General features: G+C 39.7%; 1 protein-coding gene across 1 annotated transcript in view; it reads right to left on the bottom strand.

The window, feature by feature from the left end:
* ANKDD1B (ankyrin repeat and death domain containing 1B) overlaps nt 1-23,656 on the bottom strand; it is a 43,012-nt gene that overhangs the window by 4,295 nt on the left and 15,061 nt on the right. Inside the window, exons 6-11 of the mRNA XM_006913152.2 lie at nt 21,018-21,116; nt 20,200-20,298; nt 10,551-10,649; nt 7,795-7,893; nt 4,505-4,603; nt 535-630 (exon numbers count right to left, since the gene is read on the bottom strand). Coding sequence (XP_006913214.1) covers nt 535-630; nt 4,505-4,603; nt 7,795-7,893; nt 10,551-10,649; nt 20,200-20,298; nt 21,018-21,116 — 591 coding nt within the window. The remainder of the gene's footprint in view (nt 1-534; nt 631-4,504; nt 4,604-7,794; nt 7,894-10,550; nt 10,650-20,199; nt 20,299-21,017; nt 21,117-23,656) is intronic.

Here is a 23,656-nt window from a genome sequence, read left to right as displayed (position 1 = left end):
GGCTGTAAAAAAAATGAGGAATACTATGTAACTATAAAAACAAAGTAAAATGAGGAGTCTTATGTAGCCATAATAATAAATTAAAGTAAATGAGCATGTCTATATATTTTCACAAAATGGTCATCAGGATATATTGTTAATATATTGTAAAGTAAAAAAAGTAAGGTGGAGAAAACAAAGAAAGGGGATATAAATGTATGTATATATACACACACACACATATATACACACACACACACACACACACACATACATATATTCTATATATAACTGGTAAGGTGGTAACTGAGACTACATTTTCAATGTTATATGTCATTGGATCATTTTTTGTGATTCAAGATAGAGATGTCTGACATAAAAATCTAGAGTACTGTCTGTCTGACACAGGAAACATGAGAGATTTTGCAGTGTTGTGTCCCATGCTTCTACCTCAGCCTGCTGCTGCTATTTACCCACCCCCAAAGAGAGAAGACACCTTGGCTAAGGAAATGTCACAACAGCAAATGCATCTCTAATGGAATCAACCTTCCTTACCTCTCTCCAGGCATAGTATCTCTCTGCTTTTATGAGCATGTCCACAACAAGGCTGTGATTGCTTCTGGAGGCCACAGCCAGGGCAGTCTTCCCATGCTAAAAGTCAAAGTGAAAGCCTCAGGTGATATTGCCCAGTGGTTAGGAGCTCTAGTTTAGAACAAGGGGACCTGAGTTCAAATCCTGATCCTACTGTTTCCTTGCAGGGTAAATTTGGGCCAGTCCTCAGCTTCTTCTATCCATCTCAATAATTACCTCATGGTATAGTGGTGAGGGGTAAATGTGATAATGCATGTAATGCCCTCAGGACAGTGCATGGCACATGGTAATTGTTCAAGAGATGACAGATATTGATAGTGCCTGGTACTATGTCAACTGGGCAAGGGAAAGATTTTGGGCTTAGGCGACCCACCATCATCAATTGATGTTTTACAAATCCCTCTATCAATGAGAACCCAAACATTTCTCTAGTATACCCAGGGGTCTCCCTGGCTCACTGCACTGGGAAGTCTTCAACAAATAAACAACATGATCACACATTTTCTCCTCCAAAGGCTGACTCCACCTGTGGTAGAGGCTTTAGTCAGGGTTCCATGCCCCCTCTCCTTAATAGCTTTTCTTCCTTTCTTTCACAGGAAAAGAACTCCTGGTATTAGCCAGGCACTTGGGCACCCCAAACATTTTCTAGTGTCCCATGCAATTAGGTATGGGACCTAAGTTCTGGTCAATGGCATGTAAATGGAAGTGGCATATGCAACTTCTGGGAAGTATCTTTAAAGAGAAGAGGGAGGTCATTCTCCTTCCTTTCCTCTCTCTGTTAAGTGGAATGCTAGCATGATGGCAAGAGCTTGAATGGCCACCTTAGACCAGGAAGTGGAACCCATGCGTTGAAGACGGTGGAATGTTAAGACAGAAAAGGACTGGATCTTATTAAGAATAACATCAATCATGACAATACTACTAATTCATAGTACAGAATTCAGCTTGCTGGACTCCTACCTAGAACTTTTCTTTTCCTATTATATCATTACTGCCTTTAACCAAGGGTGAGGGTTTGGAATGATCAGTAAAGGCTATACTGGACATAATTTGGGCCATAAGTGGCCTGAAGCCCATATGGTACCTTGTACAAATTACAAAAGGCACACCTTTGTCAAGATGGATATAGCTCAAAGCCAGGGCACACAGCTTTGCAAGCGGTTTCTCCTACATTTTTTTCCCCTTGATTTTATGCAGTGAACAATCTATATATCTACTACGCTTTTTTTTTTTCTGAGCAGAAGACAGTGTTACTCATTGCTTTGAAAATGACCCATGAAAAATTTGCTCAAAGATCCTGAAGATAATTTAAATGATTAGTCAGAAGTAACTCCAGAAGAAATTTTAATCTCAGGAACCCATGTCTATCCTTAGGGAATCCCAATAATTTTCTCACGTGGCTGACTGTTTGCAACTTCCAACAACCCAAATGATTTGGCTGTTAGTCCAGGCGCTAAGACTCAGGTGAGCCTGAAAATGAGGGCTGAGAGTAATCAGCTTCTAATCAAAAGAGGCAGTAATGAAATTAGGAAGAACTGCATTTTGTAGGCATTCAGCAAGTCTCTAATTGTACACTGTCTAAATTCTGGCTTGTAAAGCCATCTGAATCACCATAATTAGCCTATTTTGGGAAGGCAGTATTCTGAGAGCCAGAGTTTCAGATCATAGAAAACCTTCCCCAAGAGGGTACGCTAGAGTAGAAATCCAAATACTCAATGCCATCAAGGGTAGAAGGCCCTCAGGAACCTGTGATGCCTCAGGCCAAGAAAAAAGATTTCTGGGAAAGTCAAATTTACACCATACTTGGGTCCCCTTTTCCTATTCATAAATTCCAGGCCTTAATTCAGTCTTAGACACTGTCATTTACCTTTGGTGGAAGCCTATAGAAAGGTAGTTTTTACTCATTAATTAAATATATATTGGGTGCTAACTAGGTGCCAGACCCTGAGAAGAAGGAGGGAGGAGGAGAAGGGAAATCTGGGAAAATCAAATTGTAAGCCTAGTAAACTGTGGGCTTTTGTTCTGAAAACAAAGCCAAGTTGTAGCATTGAAGGTGTTTACTAGAATATCCAGTCCAATAGCACCAGGGCCCCCAACATCAATTTTCTGCCAATACTATAGATTCTCTACCCACAGGACTGCCTGGGAGGTGATAAGAATTGATGAAAAAGTAGAATAAAGTACAAAAAGACAGCATAGGAAAATACTAACACTTAATGTTAATATTAATGCTAAATATTTACAGAAGTTAATGAGCCATGACTAAGCGATGGGATTATGGGTGATTGTGTTCTCCTTATGCTTTCTGTTTTCCAGATTGTCATCATTGGGCTTGATTATTTTTATGATCAGAAAAAAAAAAAAGAGTTAATTTTAAAAACTGACATATAGAGAAAAGTCAAATAGCATATCACTACTTCAGATCCTAAAAATGTAAAATGTGTGATTCTGAAATAGAGCAGGGTGGACTCAGGCTTGTACTGGGAATTAGGGCTGTGCCGAGCTGATAAACAGTGTGAGCGAAGACAAGGAAGGGAAAGCAGTCACCTTTGTCGACATTTGTAGGAAAGCATCAGACAACCATGCAGCCAGTAGCCATGGCTTTGAAGCCAGGCTCTGCCTCTTACTATGTATGTGACTCTGCTGTCATTAAAATCTCTCAAATCTTGTCTTGAAAACAGATTATTTTGTCCACAGAGGAGATGCAAAGACTGAAATAAGAAAGCATGTATGTGAGCACCTAACAGGTGTTTTAGCAGCAGTCTCCTGTATTTATACCTTTTAGTAAGACTAGAACCTTCCGTTGGCTGAGCCTACATCAGCCTACATCATTGCATCAAACAAGTCTACATAAAAACCAAAAGGTGGAAGCAACCCAAATGTCCATCCACAGATGATAGGATAAACAAAATGTGGTGTGCACATACAATGAGTGTTATTCAACCATATTGTATGATTTCACTTATATGAGGTACCTAGAGCAGTGAAATTCACAGAGACCAGAAAGGTGGCTGCCAGGGGCAGTAGAATGGTGGAGGAGAAAATGGGTAGTTGTTGTTCACAGAGTTTCGGTTTTGCGGGATGAAAAGTCCTAGAGATTGGTTACATAACAGTGTGAATACACTTAACGCTACTCAATTGCACACTTAAAAATGGTCAAGATGGTCAATATTACATTATGCATTTTGTATTTTACAATTGAAAAACTTTTACAAATAAAAAATGAGTTGAGACACATGTATATTTATTCATTGCAGCTGTTTATAATAGTAAAAGCTTAGGAACAACTTAAATGGCCACCAGTTGAGAACTAGTTTAACAAATTGTGATATGTCCATACTATAGTCTATTATGCTGCTGTATAAAAAAAAAATGAAGAAACTCTCCAGGTACTAATATGAGATGATCTCCACTTTACATCGTTAAAGGAAAAAAGCTAAAAGCAGAACAATACGTAGAGGTATGTCACCATTGTGTAACAAAGACAGAGGAATTGGAGAAGAGTATAACATATTGATGTTTAACTTGTCAATGCATAAAGGAACTCTGAAAAAAAACAGACAAATGTATAATAATGGATACGTATGGCAAGGGTAGTATGAGAACCAAACAGGGACAGGTGGGTGGGAAATTTTTTCTGTCAAACTTTTACTAATTGTGTGTGTGTGTGTGTGTGTGTGTGTGTAAATATATGTTTTGGACCATGTGAATCTTTAATCTTTTCCAAAAATTAATAATTTGAATTTAAAAATGTTTTATTGTTCAGAGTAAAAATTCTTATGAACCTATCTCAGTCAAAATTGGAATGTTTTACTGACGATCAGTTTGAGTCCATTTCACAAAGGCTATGCTAATGCTGCTGCTCAAGGCTCACAGCCAGCAGGGAGTTCTTACCAACCATCTCAGATGAACAGAGAAAAATCCATGAAATTACCTTATCAACAATGTTCAAGTCACAGCCTGCCTTCAGCAAGATTTCCACCAGTTCCACATTTCCAAGATCAGCAGCCACATGCAAAGGAGTTTGCTGCCTCTGCCATGAGAAATTTCAAGAAGGTAACCCAAGTTAAGAAGGAAAAAAAAACATGCATAGTGAAAAGAGAAATGGAAAATAGAGTTGTCCTATACAGGCATAAGGGAAAATAGATAAGATTATATACGTTTAAGTAGGCACACGGGACATTTATGCCTGTATTATTTATGACAGTGAAAAACAAATGAAGTAACATGTTTAACAAGGAGACTCATTAGATAACTATGATATGTCCACATATTGGAATAGTAGGCAACCACTAAGAATAACTTTTAAAAATGATTTCAATACAAGGCACCTAGAGTAGTCAAGCTCATAGAGCAGAAAGCAGAATGGTAGTTGCCAGGGGCTGAGGGGAATGGGGAATTATTGTTTAATGAGTACGGGATTTCATTTTGAGAAGACAAAAAATGTTCTGAAGATGGATGTTATACAACATCCATTGTGATAGTTAGACAACAATGAGAATGTACTTAATGCCATTGAACTATACATTTACTAATGGTTAAAAAGGTAAATTTTGTTATGTGTATTTTGGCGCAATAAAAAAGTTTCAAAGATTATTTTTAAAAATGAAAAAATACTTATTTAACATTAAAAGCCTTAGACACCAACACTATATTTAGCTGAGTGCAGATTATATATAGATTTTTATATATATATACACACACATATATAGAGAAGAAATGATATTTTATATATATATACACACACATATATAGAGAAGAAATGACATCAATGATATTAGGAATGATATACAATGGAATATTATTCGGCGATAAAAAATGAAATCTTACCACTTGCAACAGCATGGATGGACCTGGAAGGTATTATGCTAAGTGAAATAAGTCAAAAAGAGAAAGACAAATACCATATGATCTCACTTATATGTGGAATCTAAAGAACAAAATAAACTAACAAACAAAACAGAAACAGACTCATGGATACAGAGAACAAACTGGTGATTTCCAGATAGGAGGAGGGTTGGGGGACTGGGTAAAAAAGGTGAAGGGATTAAGAAGTACTAATTGGTAATTATGAAATAGTCACAGGGATGTGAAGTACAGCATAGAGAATATAGTCGATATTGTAATAACTATGTATAGCTCTGGGTGAGTAGTAGACTAATCAGGGAGAATTTCACAGGGATGTGAAGTATAGCATAGAGAATATAGTTGATAATATTGTAATACCTATGTATAGTTCTGGGTGAGTAGTAGACTAATCAGGGGGAATGACTTCATAAATCATATAAATGTCTAACCATTGTGCTGAAACTAATATAAAATAACATCGAATGTCAACTGTAATTAATATATAAATAATTATAGATAATATAGATAATACATAAATAATTAAAAATTTAAAAAAGAATTATAATATGTAGATGGAGGGCTTAGAGGTTATTTTTAGTGCTTTCTCGATGCTTTTCTCTCTCTTGTAAATTTCCTATATTATAATGTATAAAGAAGTACAAGACTTCTAATTTCTTCTGGAATAATCATTTTCCTATCAATAGTATGAGAGTATTTCAAAGAAATACATGAAATCACAAGAAAATTACCAAAAGTACTGCTGATGCGAAGACACTTTTAAAATATTAGGGCCGAAAGAACATTGGTTATGATCTAGCCCAGTCCCTAAACCAGAGAAGGAAAGCAATTTCCCCAGGGTCACACAGCTAAGCAATAGCATCTAGCCCAGTATTCTTCCTACCAGAGCACGGGGCCAACTTATTTGGGGCGTTAGCATAATTAAAATCAATGAGCATTTATTAAAGATTCACTTTGGGGTGGCAATGTGCTCCTCAGGGGGCTCATCATCCAAGTTGGGCAAAAAGACATGCTTACACTGACTAACCTATCGAGGTCTATACTGAGAAATGAAATAGAGACACAATACGGTGCTGCTCCAAGTCTAGAAGGCAGGAAATGTACCAAAATGTTAACAATGGTTCTTTTTTTCTGGGGGGATTAAAAACAAATTGTAAGCTTTTAGTTTATTTATGCTTTCTTATTTTTATACTTTGAGTATATTCCTTGTCTAACAACAACAAAACAAAAACTGAAATGATAAAATCTAGTTCTATAACTGGATGGTAGCCTAACATACCCTCCTTCTCTGGAATGAACCTAGCCAATTCCGGTGAAACCAAAATCACACCTGAGTTCTGTCTGTGTATGTAGCAAAGAGTCCACCCATTAGGAAAGGTTCGGGGCATTAACATTGTTGGACACCTAAGTATAGTTAATAACAAGAGGGGTTTTTCTTCACCCAAACTTTTGGGTTAGTAAAAGATGGGAGAGGAAGAAATTCCCTGGGAAAGCAAGGGACAGAAGAGGAGATAAATCTCCATTCAGCTTAGGGCACAACTGACCTCATAAGGAGACTGCAGAGATCTGAGTCAGTGCTCTAGTTTCACAGATGAGGAACTGAGGGCTACACAGTGGGTTAGGATGGCACACCCACTGTGCCTGGCTGTTCCCCACCTGGAGGGCACAACTGAGGCTTCTCTGGGAAAAGACAGCCCACTTCGGGATGTGTCCAGAGTTCTCATCTGTCCTCAGGACTCTGGAAGGGCTCCTCTCCCCATGGTTTCTCTTCCCAGTCCCTCCCAACAGCTCCTGGAAGAGGGCAGCCGAGCCTGAGAGCAAGCCCTGTCCAGACAGTGCCCACCCACATCCGCTTTATTCTTCCACTTCGGCATTTCCATTTCCAGCCAGTGATGGATTGCTCTTATGAGGCATTTGATTCTGTTCCAGTGGATTGAATGCATGGTGATTTTTTTTAATTACAAGATTTTAGCCTTTAGGCAAAAAAGAAGACACATTGTTTATATCATAGAAACAAAGCTTCCTTCTTGTGGGGAAGGGCTCCCCCTAATTACAACATTTCACACTGAGGGAGCGGCTTTTGATTTAAAGAGCCTCTGGCAATTTACATCTGAGCTACTATTTATCAGAAGTGCTGGGCCTGTTAAATTAATGCACTGGCTGAACTCCAGTTGTATGAAAAAGACAAAGCATTTGTGGGAGTGAAGGTTACAGGGGAAGGGAAAGGATAAAAAGAATGTGCACATTCCTCCCAGGAAATTTTAGAGTACCTTGAACTTGATCAAATCTACCCCTAAGCACACACTGTGTTAAAACATAAGAGAACAGACTCTCCAGGTTCTCATTTGTTTGGCTTACCTGATTTAAGATGTCAATATCATGCTGTGCACTTAATAGGCTGTTTACCACAGCGATATGGTTGTTGATAATAGCTAAATGAAGAGGGGACTCCTTAGGCTGCAGAAAGAAATGAAAATTTGAAATCCAAAAGGTTCTGGCTTCATCATTCAGATCAAAAAGCTACTCATTTTGGCAGACAGTTCCTGATACTTTCCTGAGAACTGAACTAGCCCAACATGGTGACAGGCCCATAGTACACATTCAGCAGTCATCCCCCTCTCCAAGGCCATTTGGCAAACCTGCTTACCAGCAATCAGCTTTCTCCTTCATTCATTCTAGAACTATGCGCTGAATACCTGCTGTGGGCCAGGCTCTTTTTAGGAGGAATAGGGAATGAATGGTGAACATGGCCCATTCTCAAGAATCTTCCAATCTAGTGGGGTAAGCAAATATTAACTGTTTTTTTTTTTTTTAATCACAAAATAAATATACAATAACAAATTGCGATAAGTGCTTTGGAGGAAAAGTAGAGAGTGGTATGAGAGCCTATGTGTGGATGGGCAGAGAGCCGACCTTTCTGGAGGTCAGTCTGAAGAACTGACATTTGAGCTCAACTATGAAGGATAAGAAAGTATTAAATAGGTTTAACTACAGGACTTCTCAGCGCCTTCAAAGAGCTACAGTGCTGTTGGAAGAGTCACAAAGAGGAAACAGCATTTCCTGAATTGATCTGATCTCAAGCTCTTTCTCCCTAGAGCATGTTGTGGGACTAGCACCCCACTCAACCAGGGGCACCATTCTTGTGCTCAGCCCTCCCACCAATGTAAGTCTAGCCACGGTGTATTCACCAAGCCCTTGCAGCCTTCTCCCCTTTCCTCCTTGTTTGTGGCTAAAACACCTGTCTTCCAGCCACACCCCCATGCTCTCCCCCATCTCCCCCTGTGCTTCTTACCCAGCCCTCCAGGCTTCCTTGTCCACCTCCACAATCACACACTTGGCCTCCAGCTACCTCACTCCCACCCAGCTGCCATGGGCCCTGGAGGCACGAGAGGAAACATGCCCTAGAGGGGGCAGAGAAGGCAGTTGAAGGGGTGGGGAGAGCACAGGTAAAGCATGAGAGAGAGAAAGGTGAGGGTTATCCAGTGGAGAGGACCAGCCCTCCAGGCTTCCTTGTCCACCTCCACAATCACACACTTGGCCTCCAGCTACCTCACTCCCACCCAGCTGCCATGGGCCCTGGAGGCACGAGAGGAAACATGCCCTAGAGGGGGCAGAGAAGGCAGTTGAAGGGGTGGGGAGAGCACAGGTAAAGCATGAGAGAGAGAAAGGCGAGGGTTATCCAGTGGAGAGGATAGGGTTATCCAGTGGAGAGGGCAAGGTACAGGTGTGAAATAACAAAGGTGAAAGATCCAGTGAGACCTTTAGAGAACAGTAGTTGAGCTGAAAAGCAAAGTGAGTGGAGAGAGGGAAGGCAGATGTGTGTGAGGGCGGGTGATGAGGACAGAGTGCAGTGTTGCTCAAGTAGAACAGATAATATCAAATATTAGTTACATATTCTTATAATGGTACTTACTATATACTCACTTCCCCAATAGTATTGTTTTAAACACAACTTTTCATTCACAATTACCCTAGCAGTTAGGTCTTCTATTTCCCGTGTTATATATGAGGCACAGAGAGGTTAAATAACTTCCACTAGGTATCAGAGAGAGGAAGTGGCAGAGACAGGATCTGAACCCAGATCTTCCTGACTCCAACATCGGCACCAGACTCCTTCTCAGAAAACAGGGGTAGATTGATGGAGCAGAGATGCAGTGAGTTGGCAAGACTGTCACCAGCACGCAGAGGAAGAGGAGAGGAAGGAGCAGGTAGAATGCGTAAGTCAAACTGTCTGAGGGCGAGCAAGGGAAATAAGAGACAGATGGAGCTGGAGGGGGCGGTGTGAGGGGAAGGCTGTCTGTGCAGACCCCTTCTGCTCAGGAAGAACCTTCCCTCTTGAGGCACTAAGCATGAAAAGAGAGAAAGCATCCCTCCTCTCAAGGAGGTGGGCAGTGTTACCACCGGCCTTGCTGGGGCCCAGCCCCTCTTGATACACAGGAAGCATCCTTGGACGAACCAGGCAAGTTCAAAGCCAATTCCCCTAACACCATTCTCCAAAAACTACCAGTCATGGAGCAAATCGCATCCCTTCTCTCGAGTTAATACAATAAGTAATAATGGCAAAGCAGGATCAGAGGAAATAATATTCTCACAGGAGAAATGAAAATAGAGTGAAAAAGAGGGGAGGGTTTCTCATCTAATTCCAGCACAGAGAACCTTTGTTAACCCTACCAAAGCAAATTTGAACTTCAGAAAACCTAAGTCAGCATAAAGGATTGACTTTCAAAAGAAAAACAAGATTGTTCAGTGAAGGGGGAAAAAAAACTATCATATTTCCTATTGACAGCAGCCTCATCATTTTCCTGGACTGATAAATTTAATAATGGCATTTCTAGATACAGGAGAAAGTTTTGTTGCAGCAAATATAAGTATTTAAAACACAAAGATTTCATTTTGTTCAGGAACTTCAATAACTTTCTAAAACATATCCCTTGGATTTTATTTCTTAAGATTAAGACTCAATCTCCAAAAGAAGTTAGCTGGCCTTCCCAGAAAGAATTCTTCCTTTGTGAACACCTCATCCCCACCACGTATCTGTATCACAGGGAGCATCTCCCAGCACAGCCAGCCTTGCAGCGCCAGGATCAAAGCCTGCGTTATTGGAATAGACTCACTTCCACCTTCATGTGCAGATCAATGTTCTCACTGAGAAGAAAGCTGACAAGGGACGCGTGGCCATTCTGGGTCGCTATCTGCAAAGCGCTGATATTGAGCTGCAAGAGATAAATGGAGAGGGCACAGAGGGATTCCCGTGAGAGCCCAGCATGCCTTCTGGTGTTCATCACATGGCAATCAACCAATACAATGAAATAGTATGACTATTTAATAAAGAAAATCCTCCAATGTGTTTCTGATAATTTGGGGGAGCTCTTTGTTGTTCTAAGTGTCTCCCATTAGAGAGTCAGAGTCCTAGGTAACACAAGCCACAGGCAAATACGAGTTAAATCCCAGGAAGCACAAAATAGACTAGGGCCAAGTGTTTTGTGTGCCCTGCTGACTTGGTATTGTGGCCAAGAAATGCCTCACCACTCCTGCCTCCCTGACCGTTTACTAGCAGATCTCCCCTTTGCCAGGTATGGCTTTAAAGCTTGGCATGAATACTACCTATGTGCGCGTTCCTCATGACCCTTTCACTAGAACCCCTTAGCATCGCCTCTCCTTCACTCTGCTACCAGCTGCCTCCCACAGCTCCCTGTACTCAAGTGTCTTCACTTAGTGCTCATGCTAGATGCTAAAACTGCTTTAGGTCAGGGCCTGCTCTTGATTATCCTGCCATCTTCCAAAAGGCCTAGCATGGTGCCTTATGGTAGTACTTGGTCAGTGAATAGTTATTGTTCAATTCACTGTGAGACTGCTATGAAGTAATTTCAAGTCTTCCAAATAAAGATGCTATAGGACATTGTGTTTTCCTAAAATGGCTGCATAAGTATCTCTATTCCTACTTGCTCTTTTGCAGGGTCACCCTCCCACTCCTCCATCAAGCAGTGGAGTTCATTTCTTATCCCCTTGAATCTGATGGACCCTCTAACTGCTCTGACCAATAGAATATGGCAAAAGTGACACATGCCAGTTCCAGGTGTGGCCCTGAACTGGCCTGGTGGCTTCTACTCCCTACCTCATCAAAGCCAGCTGCCATGCTGTGAGAAGGCCAAGGCATATGGAGATGCCACATGTCGGTGCTCTGGTCAACAGTCCCAGCTGAAGCTGGCCTCAACTGCCAGGCATATGAGTGAGTGAGCCACTGTGGATGTCCACCTCAGTTAAGCCTTCGAATGACTGAAGTCCTGGATGACATCTGACTACAACCCTCAGGGGGTTGTAGTCAACCCTCAGAGGCATAAAAGATAATACAGTGTTTTAAGCCACCATACATTGGGGTAGTTTGTTATGAAGCAGTGGACAAGTGGAACAGATACTAACAGGAATGATACACACTCTGACCAACTGGAGTCTGCCTTGAGCTGATACTAAATGCCTGTATGACCTCAGATAAGTGGCCTCTCAAGTATAGAATGCTTTGTCTTCCTCTGTAAAAATGATATTACCACTTACATTAGTTTTCTATTACTGCTAATAACAAATTGCTACAAACTGAGTGGCTTAAACAATACAAATATATTATCCTACTGTTCTGGAGGTCAGAAATCTGAAATGGGTCTCACCAGGCTAAATTAAAGGCCTTTGTGGAGGCTTTCAGGAGAATTCATTTCTTTGCCTTTTCCACTTTATAGAAGCCATCCGCATCCCTTGGCTCATGGTCTCCTTCCTTGATCTTCAATACTAGCTAGCAACTGTGCTCTGAGCCCTTCCCACACAGCCTCCCTCTGCCCTCCTTGCCGCCCCCCTTCCTCTTCTGCTTTAAAGGACACTTGTGATTACATTAGGCTCACCTGCCGAATTCAGGATCATCTCATTTTAAGGTCAGATGATGAACAAACTTAATTTCATCTGCAACCTAAATTCCTCTTTGCCATGTATCATAACATATTCATGGGTTCCAAGGATTAGGGTGTGGATATCTTCGGGGGGCATTGTCTTATCTACTCTACCATCCTACCTCTTTCTCTCAAACTATAGCAATACTGGAATAACAAATGAACTAGTAAATGTGTATGGTAATCATAACTATCATCTTATTCATTCCACAAAAATTATTGAACACTTATTATGTTCCAGGTACTACGTTAGATAATGGGGAGGGATTATGACTAGATTGATAAGATCTCTAATATTGTATTCCAATGGGGGTGGACAATCAATTGATCTATAGATTGGTAGATCAGTAGGTCAGCAGATTGAGAATAAATTTATTAGACTATAGATGTTATTAAAAGCATAATATCAGCTAATGATAAGTGCTACAGTGAGAAGTAAAATAGCAAGACTGGATGGCTACTTTCCAGTGAGTGACCAAGAAAGACTTCTTGGATACAGTGACATTTAAACTAAGATGAGAATGGTAAAATTCTAGATAATCAAGAGCAGGCCCTGATACAGTCAGAAAATCTGAAGCAGAAACAAGTTCATGAAGAACCCAAAGCCAGGAACCCTATAGTAGGAAGAGTTGAGGGAGTCTGTGGCATTTTACCCACGAGGCGCTACGGGCACAGTATACAGGAACTGCAGACTTCTCAGAGCCAAATAAATATTTACAGTCTTAAAAAAAAAAAACATTGGTTCCAAGATACCAAAACCACGAAACTGAAGTGAATATTTAAATCACATATTCATACTTCCTTGATTGTTAAATGTAATATTCATAAAATATTCATTACATTTGTAAATAATTTGTAGGTTAAAGTTTTTCACCTTCCTCAAATTCCTAAGTACAAACAGAGGTCTAAGGAATCGGTCAATCATAAATTAGAGAAGTTTGTCATATCCAAATAATTGTGAAAGCACAATCAAAATAACCTTTAAAAACAATTTACAGGGAAAAAAAATATTTAACATGGAATGTGGGGGCCTTTAAATACGTTCAATAAAATGTGAGGATAGGACCTCTGAAAATATGAGTTCCTAAGGTCTACAAAAGTCTCCACTGGACCCAGGGCAGTTAGTATGGCCTGAAGAGAGCCTATTGCCTAAACGCCTGGCAGCCTCTCCATCCAGCACTGATGGAGAAAGTTTCCAACCATCAGCTTAATCCATAATCTTCTTCAATCACCTCCTCAGAAATGACTCAACCCTTTATCGCCCCCCTTGGTTGGGGGTGGGGACACAAAAGCAATCTCCTGGAGACCAAGACTAAGCAATGTCAGTAGGTGAAGCACTTCCAAGATCAAACACAATGATCACCTACAGATACGAAAGCAAAATAAGCCTAGCACGTCCTTGCAATAATGTGCAGCCATGCTGCTGGCTTCTTGCTTCACACTGCTTGTTTCCCCAGGGTTCTCACTGGGTTAGATGGTGTGGACCACTAGTGGAGACTGAAGCTGTAGATCCAGGAAGCATGCTAATGAACTCAGGGGAAAAACTCAAGATAACGTGAAAGCTGAAAACAGGATTTAGGACAATTTCCAGGCTGCCTAGATTAGGCCAAGGTCATAAGGATATGGACAATGTGGAGCCTGTAGTCTTAGTTGGGTGGGGAGACCATAACCATATGAGAGACAATACAAAGCAAAACCCCTCTGAGGGCCCAATAATTAAGTGCAGAAGGGCAGGAGGGCACAGAACAATGGGGTAAGCCAAGAGGATCTTGCTAACCAGGGAGGCCTTTCCAGAGACCGAGAGTGGCTGTAGACTAGGGGCAGGGAGGCATCTGTGCAGTGACGAAAAACAGCACAGCTCTCCACATTTTGAGTATTGCCTGGGCCCCATGAATTCTTAACTCTGTGTTCATTTATTGCATAAATAACCTTGTAACATCAGTGGGAATCACCTCCCACTACCTTCATTTTGTACACTCAATATTACCATGTATATATAAGTTCTATACAGTTAAAATATATGTATAAACACATATTTTTTCAATTAGTGTTCTATCATAAACATTTTTCTATATTGTAATGTATTTAGTATTTATCATGAATATTTTTTAATGGCTACATAATTTTCCAAGAATAGGTGCACCAAATTTTGGTTCAGCCTTCCCCTACCATTTACTGTGCTTATAGGTTGTATCTAATTTTTGGCTATTGAAGGTAACTTTAACCTCTATCTTAATGCATGTCACTCCGCTCCCCCCACCATCTTTAGATTATTCCATCAACATAATTTCCCAAAGATGAGTGAAAGTGACGAATAGCTTTTCAAAAGAGTTAAACAAATGTACATTCCTGTCAGCAGAATACAAGGGTATTAAACATTGCTAATTTGGGACTTTATTCTTGATTCTACTGTTTTTCTACTTTCTGAAGAGGAACTGTTTATACATTGTACTGAAATGGAGAGATTGCCAATATATATTGGCAATTAAAAAACAAAAACAAGGTGTGTGTGTATGTGTGTGTATATGTAGCATACGGTGTTAGTATGCACATGTGCATGTGTTTAATCACATTTTCCATGTGAATGCATGGACAATTCCTGCAAGATTAAATAAATTATTAATAATGTTACTTCTAAAGAGGAGAAATTGAGTTATGGAGTTGGAATAAGACACTTTATATTGTATACCCTTTGATACTAATCATTATTTTTCTTATTTTCATTATAATTTAAAAATAATTAGAAAAATAGAAAAGGAAAGTAAAACCATTTGAAGGCAAGGTTGTTGCAGTGGTTAAAATCACAGACACTGAGCTCAAATTCTTGCACTGTCATTGACTAGTTGCATGATCTTGTATGAGTTCCTTAACTTTCCTAAATTCAAAGTTTTCTCATCTAAAAAAATGAAGATAAATGTCAAAGGATCTTAGCACCAAAGTATTTTGTATTTAGAAGAAGGCACCAGCCTGCCTTCTCCAGGCTCCAGACTGACCATTGGGCTTTCACACAATAATTTTTTTTTTTCCTGCATCTACTATGGCTAAGCCAGGCATGTACTAGTTGATAGGGTAAAATAAAGCAGAATAAGAATGTCTCTGTATTTTAGAAGTAACAACTATTTGCTCCTTTTGGCTCATTCTTAATTATTTCTTCCTCAAATAAATAGAAAAGATAGCATTGCTTTTGAGGAGACATTAATTGGGGATTATCAGAGATCAATCATTAATTCTTACCCAAACAAAGCAAATTATAAATATTAATTCTACAAAAGCCCAGTGAGTGGATCAGTGCAGGACTAGATTATGCGAAGAGCATTCTGAGTCCTCCTCTCACTGTATGAGTAAACACAGCATGGAACACGTACTTTATTTGGAATGTTGATATCACTTCCTGCTGCCAGTAGCACTTTGCTGCATTCTTCATGACCTCCTGCAACAGCCAGGAAGAATGGTGTTTCTCCATTCTAACAAAAGGAAAAGAAAAGTTAAAATTAATTGCCTCTGGTCATAGAATGAAATTACTTGAGAAACAGTGTGCTTTATCTTTTGTGCATTACTCAAAATAATAGATAGTATTTATTAAGCATCTACGTGTCATCGTATATTGCCAAAACTATAAGCCTTGACACAGTTAAATTGCACAACAACTCTATGAGATGAGGGTTAATATTATCTTCAGTTTACAGATAAAGAAACTAAGCCTCAGTTGAAAAATGGCAAAACTAGGATGCGAGTCCAGCCGTTTGGCTCCAAAACCTGCACTCTGCTATGCTGCCTCCTTTCAGACTTTCCCTCCACCATTATACTCTTAACCTTTATTAATTTACCCAGGAAACATTTATTAGACACCTAGTATCTATCAGACACTACTAGGTTCTGGGATTAGACAAACAGAACACAGACTCTGCCTACAAGAAGGTAAGAAGAGTCTATTAAGATAATCAGAGGAATAAGGAATTATAATACAGTGAAACATATAAAAATAGAAGCACATTTGTACCACGTACAGCTTTAACCTTTAAAACTGATTTAAAATGTTGTATATCATTAAAAAAAAAAGTAATATGCAAATTTAGTAATTAAATTTCCTGAAACTCATGATGAACACTAGTAGGACAAAATGAGTTTAGTTTAGGCCAAAACACAGAAAGAAGAAATTGGTCTCGCACAATAGCTGCTTGGGTATTTTCTCCTCCTTATGCAGACTCTTTCCTAAAAATATTGGAAAGGAATGTAGAATTTCTTCCTTACCCTCTAACCATTTCCCTGCTGCATGTTAAGAATGGCACCTTTACAACTGCATTAGGATTCGTTCAGAAGGTTTAACTAGTAGCTATTTAGATATAACAATCATGTTAACAGGGATCAAGAGCATGGAACCAATGTTCCCAGCCCAGTGAGATGGAAAAACTGCACCCCAGGCCACTTTCCCTGAATTCCTCGGCCAGCCATCTGTTACGAAGGAATTTCTCCTCATATTCTATGTTCTCATTTTTATAGGAAAAGAGATGCCAAAAGGCAAACCCCAGTGGAAAAATATCTGCAAAAAACGTGAAGGAAAGAATTCACATCTTTAACATATCAAGAGCCTAATAAATGTTCATATCTTTGACCCAACAATCCTACCTCTAAAAATATACCCAGGAAGGGGGGGAAGAAAAAATAAAATAAAATAAATAAAAATAAAAATATACTCAAAAGAAATAATGAGGAATTCAAACTAAGGTTTATATACAAAGAAGTTCATGATAGCATATAATAAACTAAATTAATAAATAATAAACTAAATGAATTTAGGGCAGCCACTAAAAAAAATATATATATATGCATAGGAACACAAAATTGGCAGAAAAACACATCAGATGGGAAAAAAAATGAGAACTGCTATTTCTGTTAATTTTTATCTCAAATTTTTTAACTTTCTATTTCTGGCATATGTTTTATAATGTATTAACTTAATTTCAAATGTATATGTGATAGATGCATGCTCAAACTTTCTTTACTGATATGAGTTTGCTGCCAAGAATGTTTGGAGACAACTGCTCCAGAGCATATTCACACAGGTCACTCCAGCTGCCCTGGCAACAGCTTCCACCAGGAAACAGAGCAGCCGAAGACCCTATGAACATGACAGGCCTTCTCCAAAAGGCCAATGTTATCACCAGACACTTTACTTCATGCAAATGAAGCCTATCATTAACTGTAATTATAGTTTGTTGGACGGCACAAGCTCTCCTCAATGTGCCCTGACTCAAAAATAGCTAAAAGGTGGATGAAATCCAAGTGCACACTTTTCAGTGGTAAAGTATCAAAGCAGAACAGGGCAAGCACGACTAAGACTATAGATCAAATCCTGTGGCTACAGGACTCGAGCTTTATATTGTTTTGTGAAGGCCAATCGTGCCTACTATTTACCCTAGGTGAATCATATTCTTTTTGAGTTTCTAACACATCATTCTTAACTTTCATTCAAGAAGACCAAATTCCTGGGATCTTCTTTAAGTAAGCAAAACAAATTAAACTTGATCATCATGCCAGATGGTTATAAAAGAGTGAACGCACACATAAAAAGTAACAAATGGCCCTATTTTTGTCCACGATCCTCAGCTGAAAGGCTGGCTTATATTCTCCCAGAACTGTAAGAGAAATAAATGAGAGCGATAATAATATATACCACTGATCCAGGATAACCGCGATCTCACTTATTTCACCCAGATACCACTTGTTGCACACTGACCACATGCCAGGCACTATTGCCTGTACTAAGTCTGTGACACGACTTTTCCACTTCAACCTCACTGTGGTCTTATGAGGCTATTTTATGATGAGAAAACTGAGGCTGAAAAGGGGCTAAGGAACATGCCCAACATCATCCAGCTAGAAGAGTGATGGAGACAGGATCAGCCCTGAGCAGTCAGGGCCCTGCTTTTAATCTCTGCGTGCCCAGGTCCAGGGATGTGTGGGACCAGACTGATCGGCTTTCCTGGTCCAAAGGAAGTGCAGACTTGTTCCAAGCATCATACATACTCACTTTCATAGCCTACAGTTTCCATTATGTTGCCCACATTTGCTATTTTTATGACCATACTCTACCAATTCTAAGTCACATATTGTTTCACATGTTAACATATCTGAAATCAGGCACATTTCACAATCTTAGTCGATCAGGCAGCAGATGTGATAGAGCTGTCATTCCTTGCTTACGATGTGCATTAAAACAGAGTGAATGTTGCTAGCTTAGAAGACAATCTTAGAAATGACAGGGAGCACCCTTTGAACGAATGCTGCATCACAAGCATCTTTGAAGGCATAGAGGACAACATTTTGTTTAGAAAAGCAAGGACATCAAGACTCTGTGTAAGAAAGTAATTCTGAAGAATCCAACTCAATGTGCGAAGTATAGGAATACTTCACTAACTTATCCGGCTTATTTACTCCTTTACATATGTATGATAAGAAATCTAAGATAAAAGTTTTAAAAACTCTTTCAATAAGTATAAAATGGTAAGAAAGCTTTTTGTCATAGTTTGACTGGTGGAATTATTTTTTCTTAGTGTTACATGAAATAATGATGTGCCTTACAGTCAATGATGTCTTAAATGAATACCGTATGTTACTTCTTATAGTGTCTTTCAGGAGAGATGTCAAGTTTAGAATTTATCAGAACATTAAATCACGAAGTCCAAGAGGACTCCACTCACCTGAGTTCCAAAGAACGAGCCAAAAACTCATTGACCCAAAGGTTAAAAAGTGACTACCTAGAGCAGATGACTCAAAAATTTACTTCCACAGCCACATCCTCTCTACTGAACCCCAGACCCAGTTTCTCTCTCCCTACATTCCACTAAAGTCAGACATCATTTTTATTTCCCTATTCTCCAGTGAACCCCAGACATAGTTTATTTCTCTCTACTGCTCTCCACCTAAACATACATCTCTCCTCTGCCCCAGGTGCCTCAAAATGAACCCATCCAAACTCTCATTACCAAACTCACTCACCTGCTCTTCCCCTGTGCTTCACAGCTCAGGGATCGGCACCCTACCTGACTCCCCACCTCAAAACTCTCCAGGCACCAATCCCCACCCCTTAAACCACTGTGACAGTTACCTGCCTATACCCAAGATGAATTTCACCCCTCTTTGCTGCTTAAAACTCTTCCAGGTCTCTGCTGCCAACAGGTCAAAGCCAGTACCTCCTCCTGGTAAGCACAGCCTTTCATCACCTCTCTGCCTTGGCCTACTCAGCTCCCACCCTTCCTGGCCCAAGAGTCCTCAATTTCTTCTGCTCCGAACTTGTCATTCCCAAGACACACTATGCTCTTTCTTGCCTCGGTTCCTTTATAAGGGCTCTTCCCTCTGTCTAAAATACTCTATGTTTATGGCCCCCTCAAACCTCCTCTTACCAATGTCCATTTCAATGCCAGGACAAAGAAAACATATCACCTCCTCTGTGAAGACTGTCCAATTTCTGAAATAGATTTTCTTCTGTGTCCCCACAGTATACTGTACACATATCTATTATGCATTTAGCCCAATATGTTACTTTTGGCATGCCCTTTTTACCCGCTTCTAGAATAAGAATGCATACCCTACCTAGCACAGAGCACATATTAAACATTTTTGGATGAATGGGTGAATTAATGAATGGATTAATAAATAAATTGCTGTGGGTTTACTTTAAAGGAAAAGGTAGGAATCTTTTAGCATTATATTCTATACCCTGTGGCACTAACATCTTTGTTTTCCTCCCATTCCTTTCTTGAAAGCCATTCTCCCTCCCTTCTACTTGTGAGCCCCATGCCCACCTATAATGAGCACCTCCACATACCTCATTGGTCTCATTAATTTCTTGCCACTGTGTTAGCAGCACCTGTACCGCAGAGTTGTGGCCATGTTTTGCTGCAAGGTGCAGGGCAGCATTCCCCTCCTGTAACACAGACACACACCCTGCACTGGTCAGGCAGCAATGGGGCTTCTGGGAGGTTTTATTTGGCTAAAGCTGTGATCCAGTGTGAGACACATTATCCACAAGTTTAAGCGAAATGTAATTTTTTCAAGCTTTAAATGAAACTACATAGCTGTTTGAACCAGTAGGAAAAACTCTCCACACTCTCTGTTCAACATTCGCTGCTAATTTTCTAGCAAAAAGTGGGACGGTAAAAGTAAATCCATATAACCTTTGTGAAGGTAAATTGTTGAAAGATTTCTAGGAGGTAGTTTTAGCAATGTACACGAAAAGAATTTGAAGTGTGCAGAACTCTTTGATCCACAATTCCACATCTAAGAATTTCCCCTAAGAAAACAACCAAAGATGTGTATGTAGATATGAATGGCCACCTAGGGTTTCCCGCCCCAGTCAGGTGGGGCTCAGTCTCCAGCAGACCTCAGGAGAAGAAAAGAGAGGACTGGTGTTAACAGTGGAAAAAATCTGTGTCGTCTATTGACTTTGCAACCATTTATGGAGCAAATACTGGCAATCTGTACGACCAAATGCAAAAGGAGGTTCATTTCATCTAGATATCCCATGATTCTGGCTGTAGTAACAAATGAACAACTCTACTGCTGACCAAAATGCCATCCCCAAAATATGCACCAACTGTCACTCCCCTTTCTCTTATTTTTTAAAGAAATAAAAGTCCAACTCACCTTGTCCTTTTCTGAAGTATACAGATTAAGGAAGATAAGTTTTTCTACCATTTCAACATGACCCTTCTCAGCTGCCAAATGAAATGGTTTTCTTCCTTTCTGAAAATCAAACATAAACCTCCAGCTTTTATTACATACATATTGAAAAAGCAAGACCACTAAACATTTCAGACTCACAAAATTATCACAGGCCATACTTGGCACCAGTCTACACGGAAGATGTAGGACATGAACCACAGCTTGTCAGCATCAGCTGCTCCTCTTCCTCCCATGGTCCACACAGCTGCTCAGGAGCTATTGTCTTTGGCCTTTCAGGTAACAGCTATTTGCAAAGTGACAAGATCTACACTGGGGATATGTGGGAGCCACCCTGGCTTAGAAGGCGGGTATACTCCACAAGAGCAAATATCTCTTGTAAAAACTTCTTGGGCACTGCTGCCAGGTCCCCACAAGGCACATATCCAGTTAGTTATGAGAGTCACTACACTCAAAGAAGCCCAAAGTGTGCCTTCTCCCTCTGGTATTTGTAGTTCATTTGCAGTTCCTACGACTCCAGATGCAATTTACCAATTAGGGGTCATTTTTATCACAAACAATGCTCCACAGTAACAGTTAATAGTGTATCTTTATCTCATTTGCGGGAACACAGAGCCAGAAAGTTATCCAAAGTTTAAATTCTCAAAAAGCAGGCAAAGGGGTTTTATAAGCCCTTTACCCACAGAGGCCATAAATAATACATGAGGTGCTATGTCCTAGAGTGGCTAGTTGTTGCTTGTCTCTATATTTATTTTTCTTCTAGTAACAGCATTTTAGTTTTCCTTTAGAAAACTCCCCCACATACACACACATACCCTGCCATTTAGTCCATTTAATACTGTCAATTGCCAGGCCTTACTTGCCGCATGGAGTGATCACAGTTACGCTGGTCACCATAATGGATTCAGGAATGTGCCTATGACTTAAGCAGGGCCAAAAAAGTTGTTTCTGAGATTTATATATAAAAATTTCATGAGAGAAAAACTTTCTTAGGAATTAAAATCCATAAGAACATCCATCAGAATATAAACTTGAGGCTGCTAGCAGCTATTTTTCTCACCATGTGGAGGGTATACTTATCAATAATGTCAACACACAGCCAAGAGTTGAAGGAAAAATAGAGCTGGATCCAGCCATATCCCACGCTAGCAAGATACACACTCAAACTCCTTAGTTAGGAGTTAATAAACTATCTTTATTGCTTAATCTAGATTAAGATGACTTTTTTTTCACTCATAACAGAAAGAATTCAAACAAATACATATTTAGCAGTTTGGGGACAAACACTACTAGAAATATTAGGGGTTTATTCAACTTTAAAATGGCCTTATTCTTTTACTCTGTTGATATGACTTGGGTTTCTGCATATCAAAACAAACTGAAAGAGGATCCACTCAGGAAGAAAGCCTAGTCTGGTAAGAATTGGGAGGTTATCGCAAATGAAACATCTTTCCTCTCCAAGAAAACAGTTGTTACTTTAAACTTTGGATACCCTTTAAAAATGTTATCAACAGCAACAAAAAGTGAAAGCCAAATTATAGAAAATAAGGACATTTAAAGTAATCTATATGTCATAAACATATCAAAAGGCAGCATAAAGAAAGATGAAGTAACAGTAAAATGAGATATAAATCTTTTCTCCAGTTCCAAGTACATATTATTAGGTAAAATAACAACAGGAATTTCAAAAAATATATGTCTGTTTTAAATATAGTCTCTTATCATGTCTTATTTCATTTTTTAGCCACCCAACCCTTTTTAACTGGATAAGCCTCTATCCAGTACAGTCTCAAAGGACTGCCCCGCCCTTGGAAGACAAGGAAATGGAGATTTTCCTACCAGGAGAAGAGTAGAGCCTGGTGTCAAGGCCCCAGACTTCAAACCCCAGAGAAATCACAACGCCTTCCAAGCTCAGGATCCTGATTCCTAATTAATGAAAATAAGGAAGGCCCAGAATTCCTGTTCATTTTTCCTTTATTCACTTTATCAGTATTTAACCTAATATGTTCTAATTTAGTGCATTTAAATTGCTTGCATGTTAATAAGTCTGAGGAGTTGCAATTGTTTATTAGAAATTATTTTCCATTTTTAAGAATTATCAAATTTGACAATTTACCAAATTTGGCAAAAATTTCATTAACAGACATTAAATGGGCACCCAAAGTCCAACCTCACCATCTTTTCCCGCAGGGATCCCAGAGATGTGCCCTGGAGAGCCTCTGAGTAGAGGGTGGAACCCAGCACAAAGGCCCCAGTGCTTCATGCATATATCTACGCTGCATGACTTTTTCTCTTACCCTGGTATCAGAAATTCAAAGCAGAACCCCAGCAAAAGGGGGAAACTGGCAGGACCCTAAATAACTAGAGAAGGAGAAAGAACATTGCCATGATGTAAAAAGTGCTGAAAGAGCCGTGGGTTAAATATGAAGGCGTGGAACTGGTGTGGGTGAGGGTTAGTTCTCTCTCCCCTTGCATGCAGAGCCAATAGGTTTGATTAAATCCAAGGCTGTTAAATACTGCCTTCAGGTCCATATAAGAAAATATGTCTTCTCAAACTCATTATTCCCAACCCTCCAAAAAAGGAAGCTTTGCATTTTGATCTC

Source organism: Pteropus alecto, unplaced genomic scaffold (genome assembly GCF_000325575.1).
Source record: "Pteropus alecto unplaced genomic scaffold, ASM32557v1 scaffold20, whole genome shotgun sequence".
Lineage (NCBI taxonomy): Eukaryota > Metazoa > Chordata > Mammalia > Chiroptera > Pteropodidae > Pteropus > Pteropus alecto.
The sequence above is the reverse complement of the archived record's forward strand: the minus strand, read 5'-3'. Positions and strand labels throughout refer to the sequence as shown.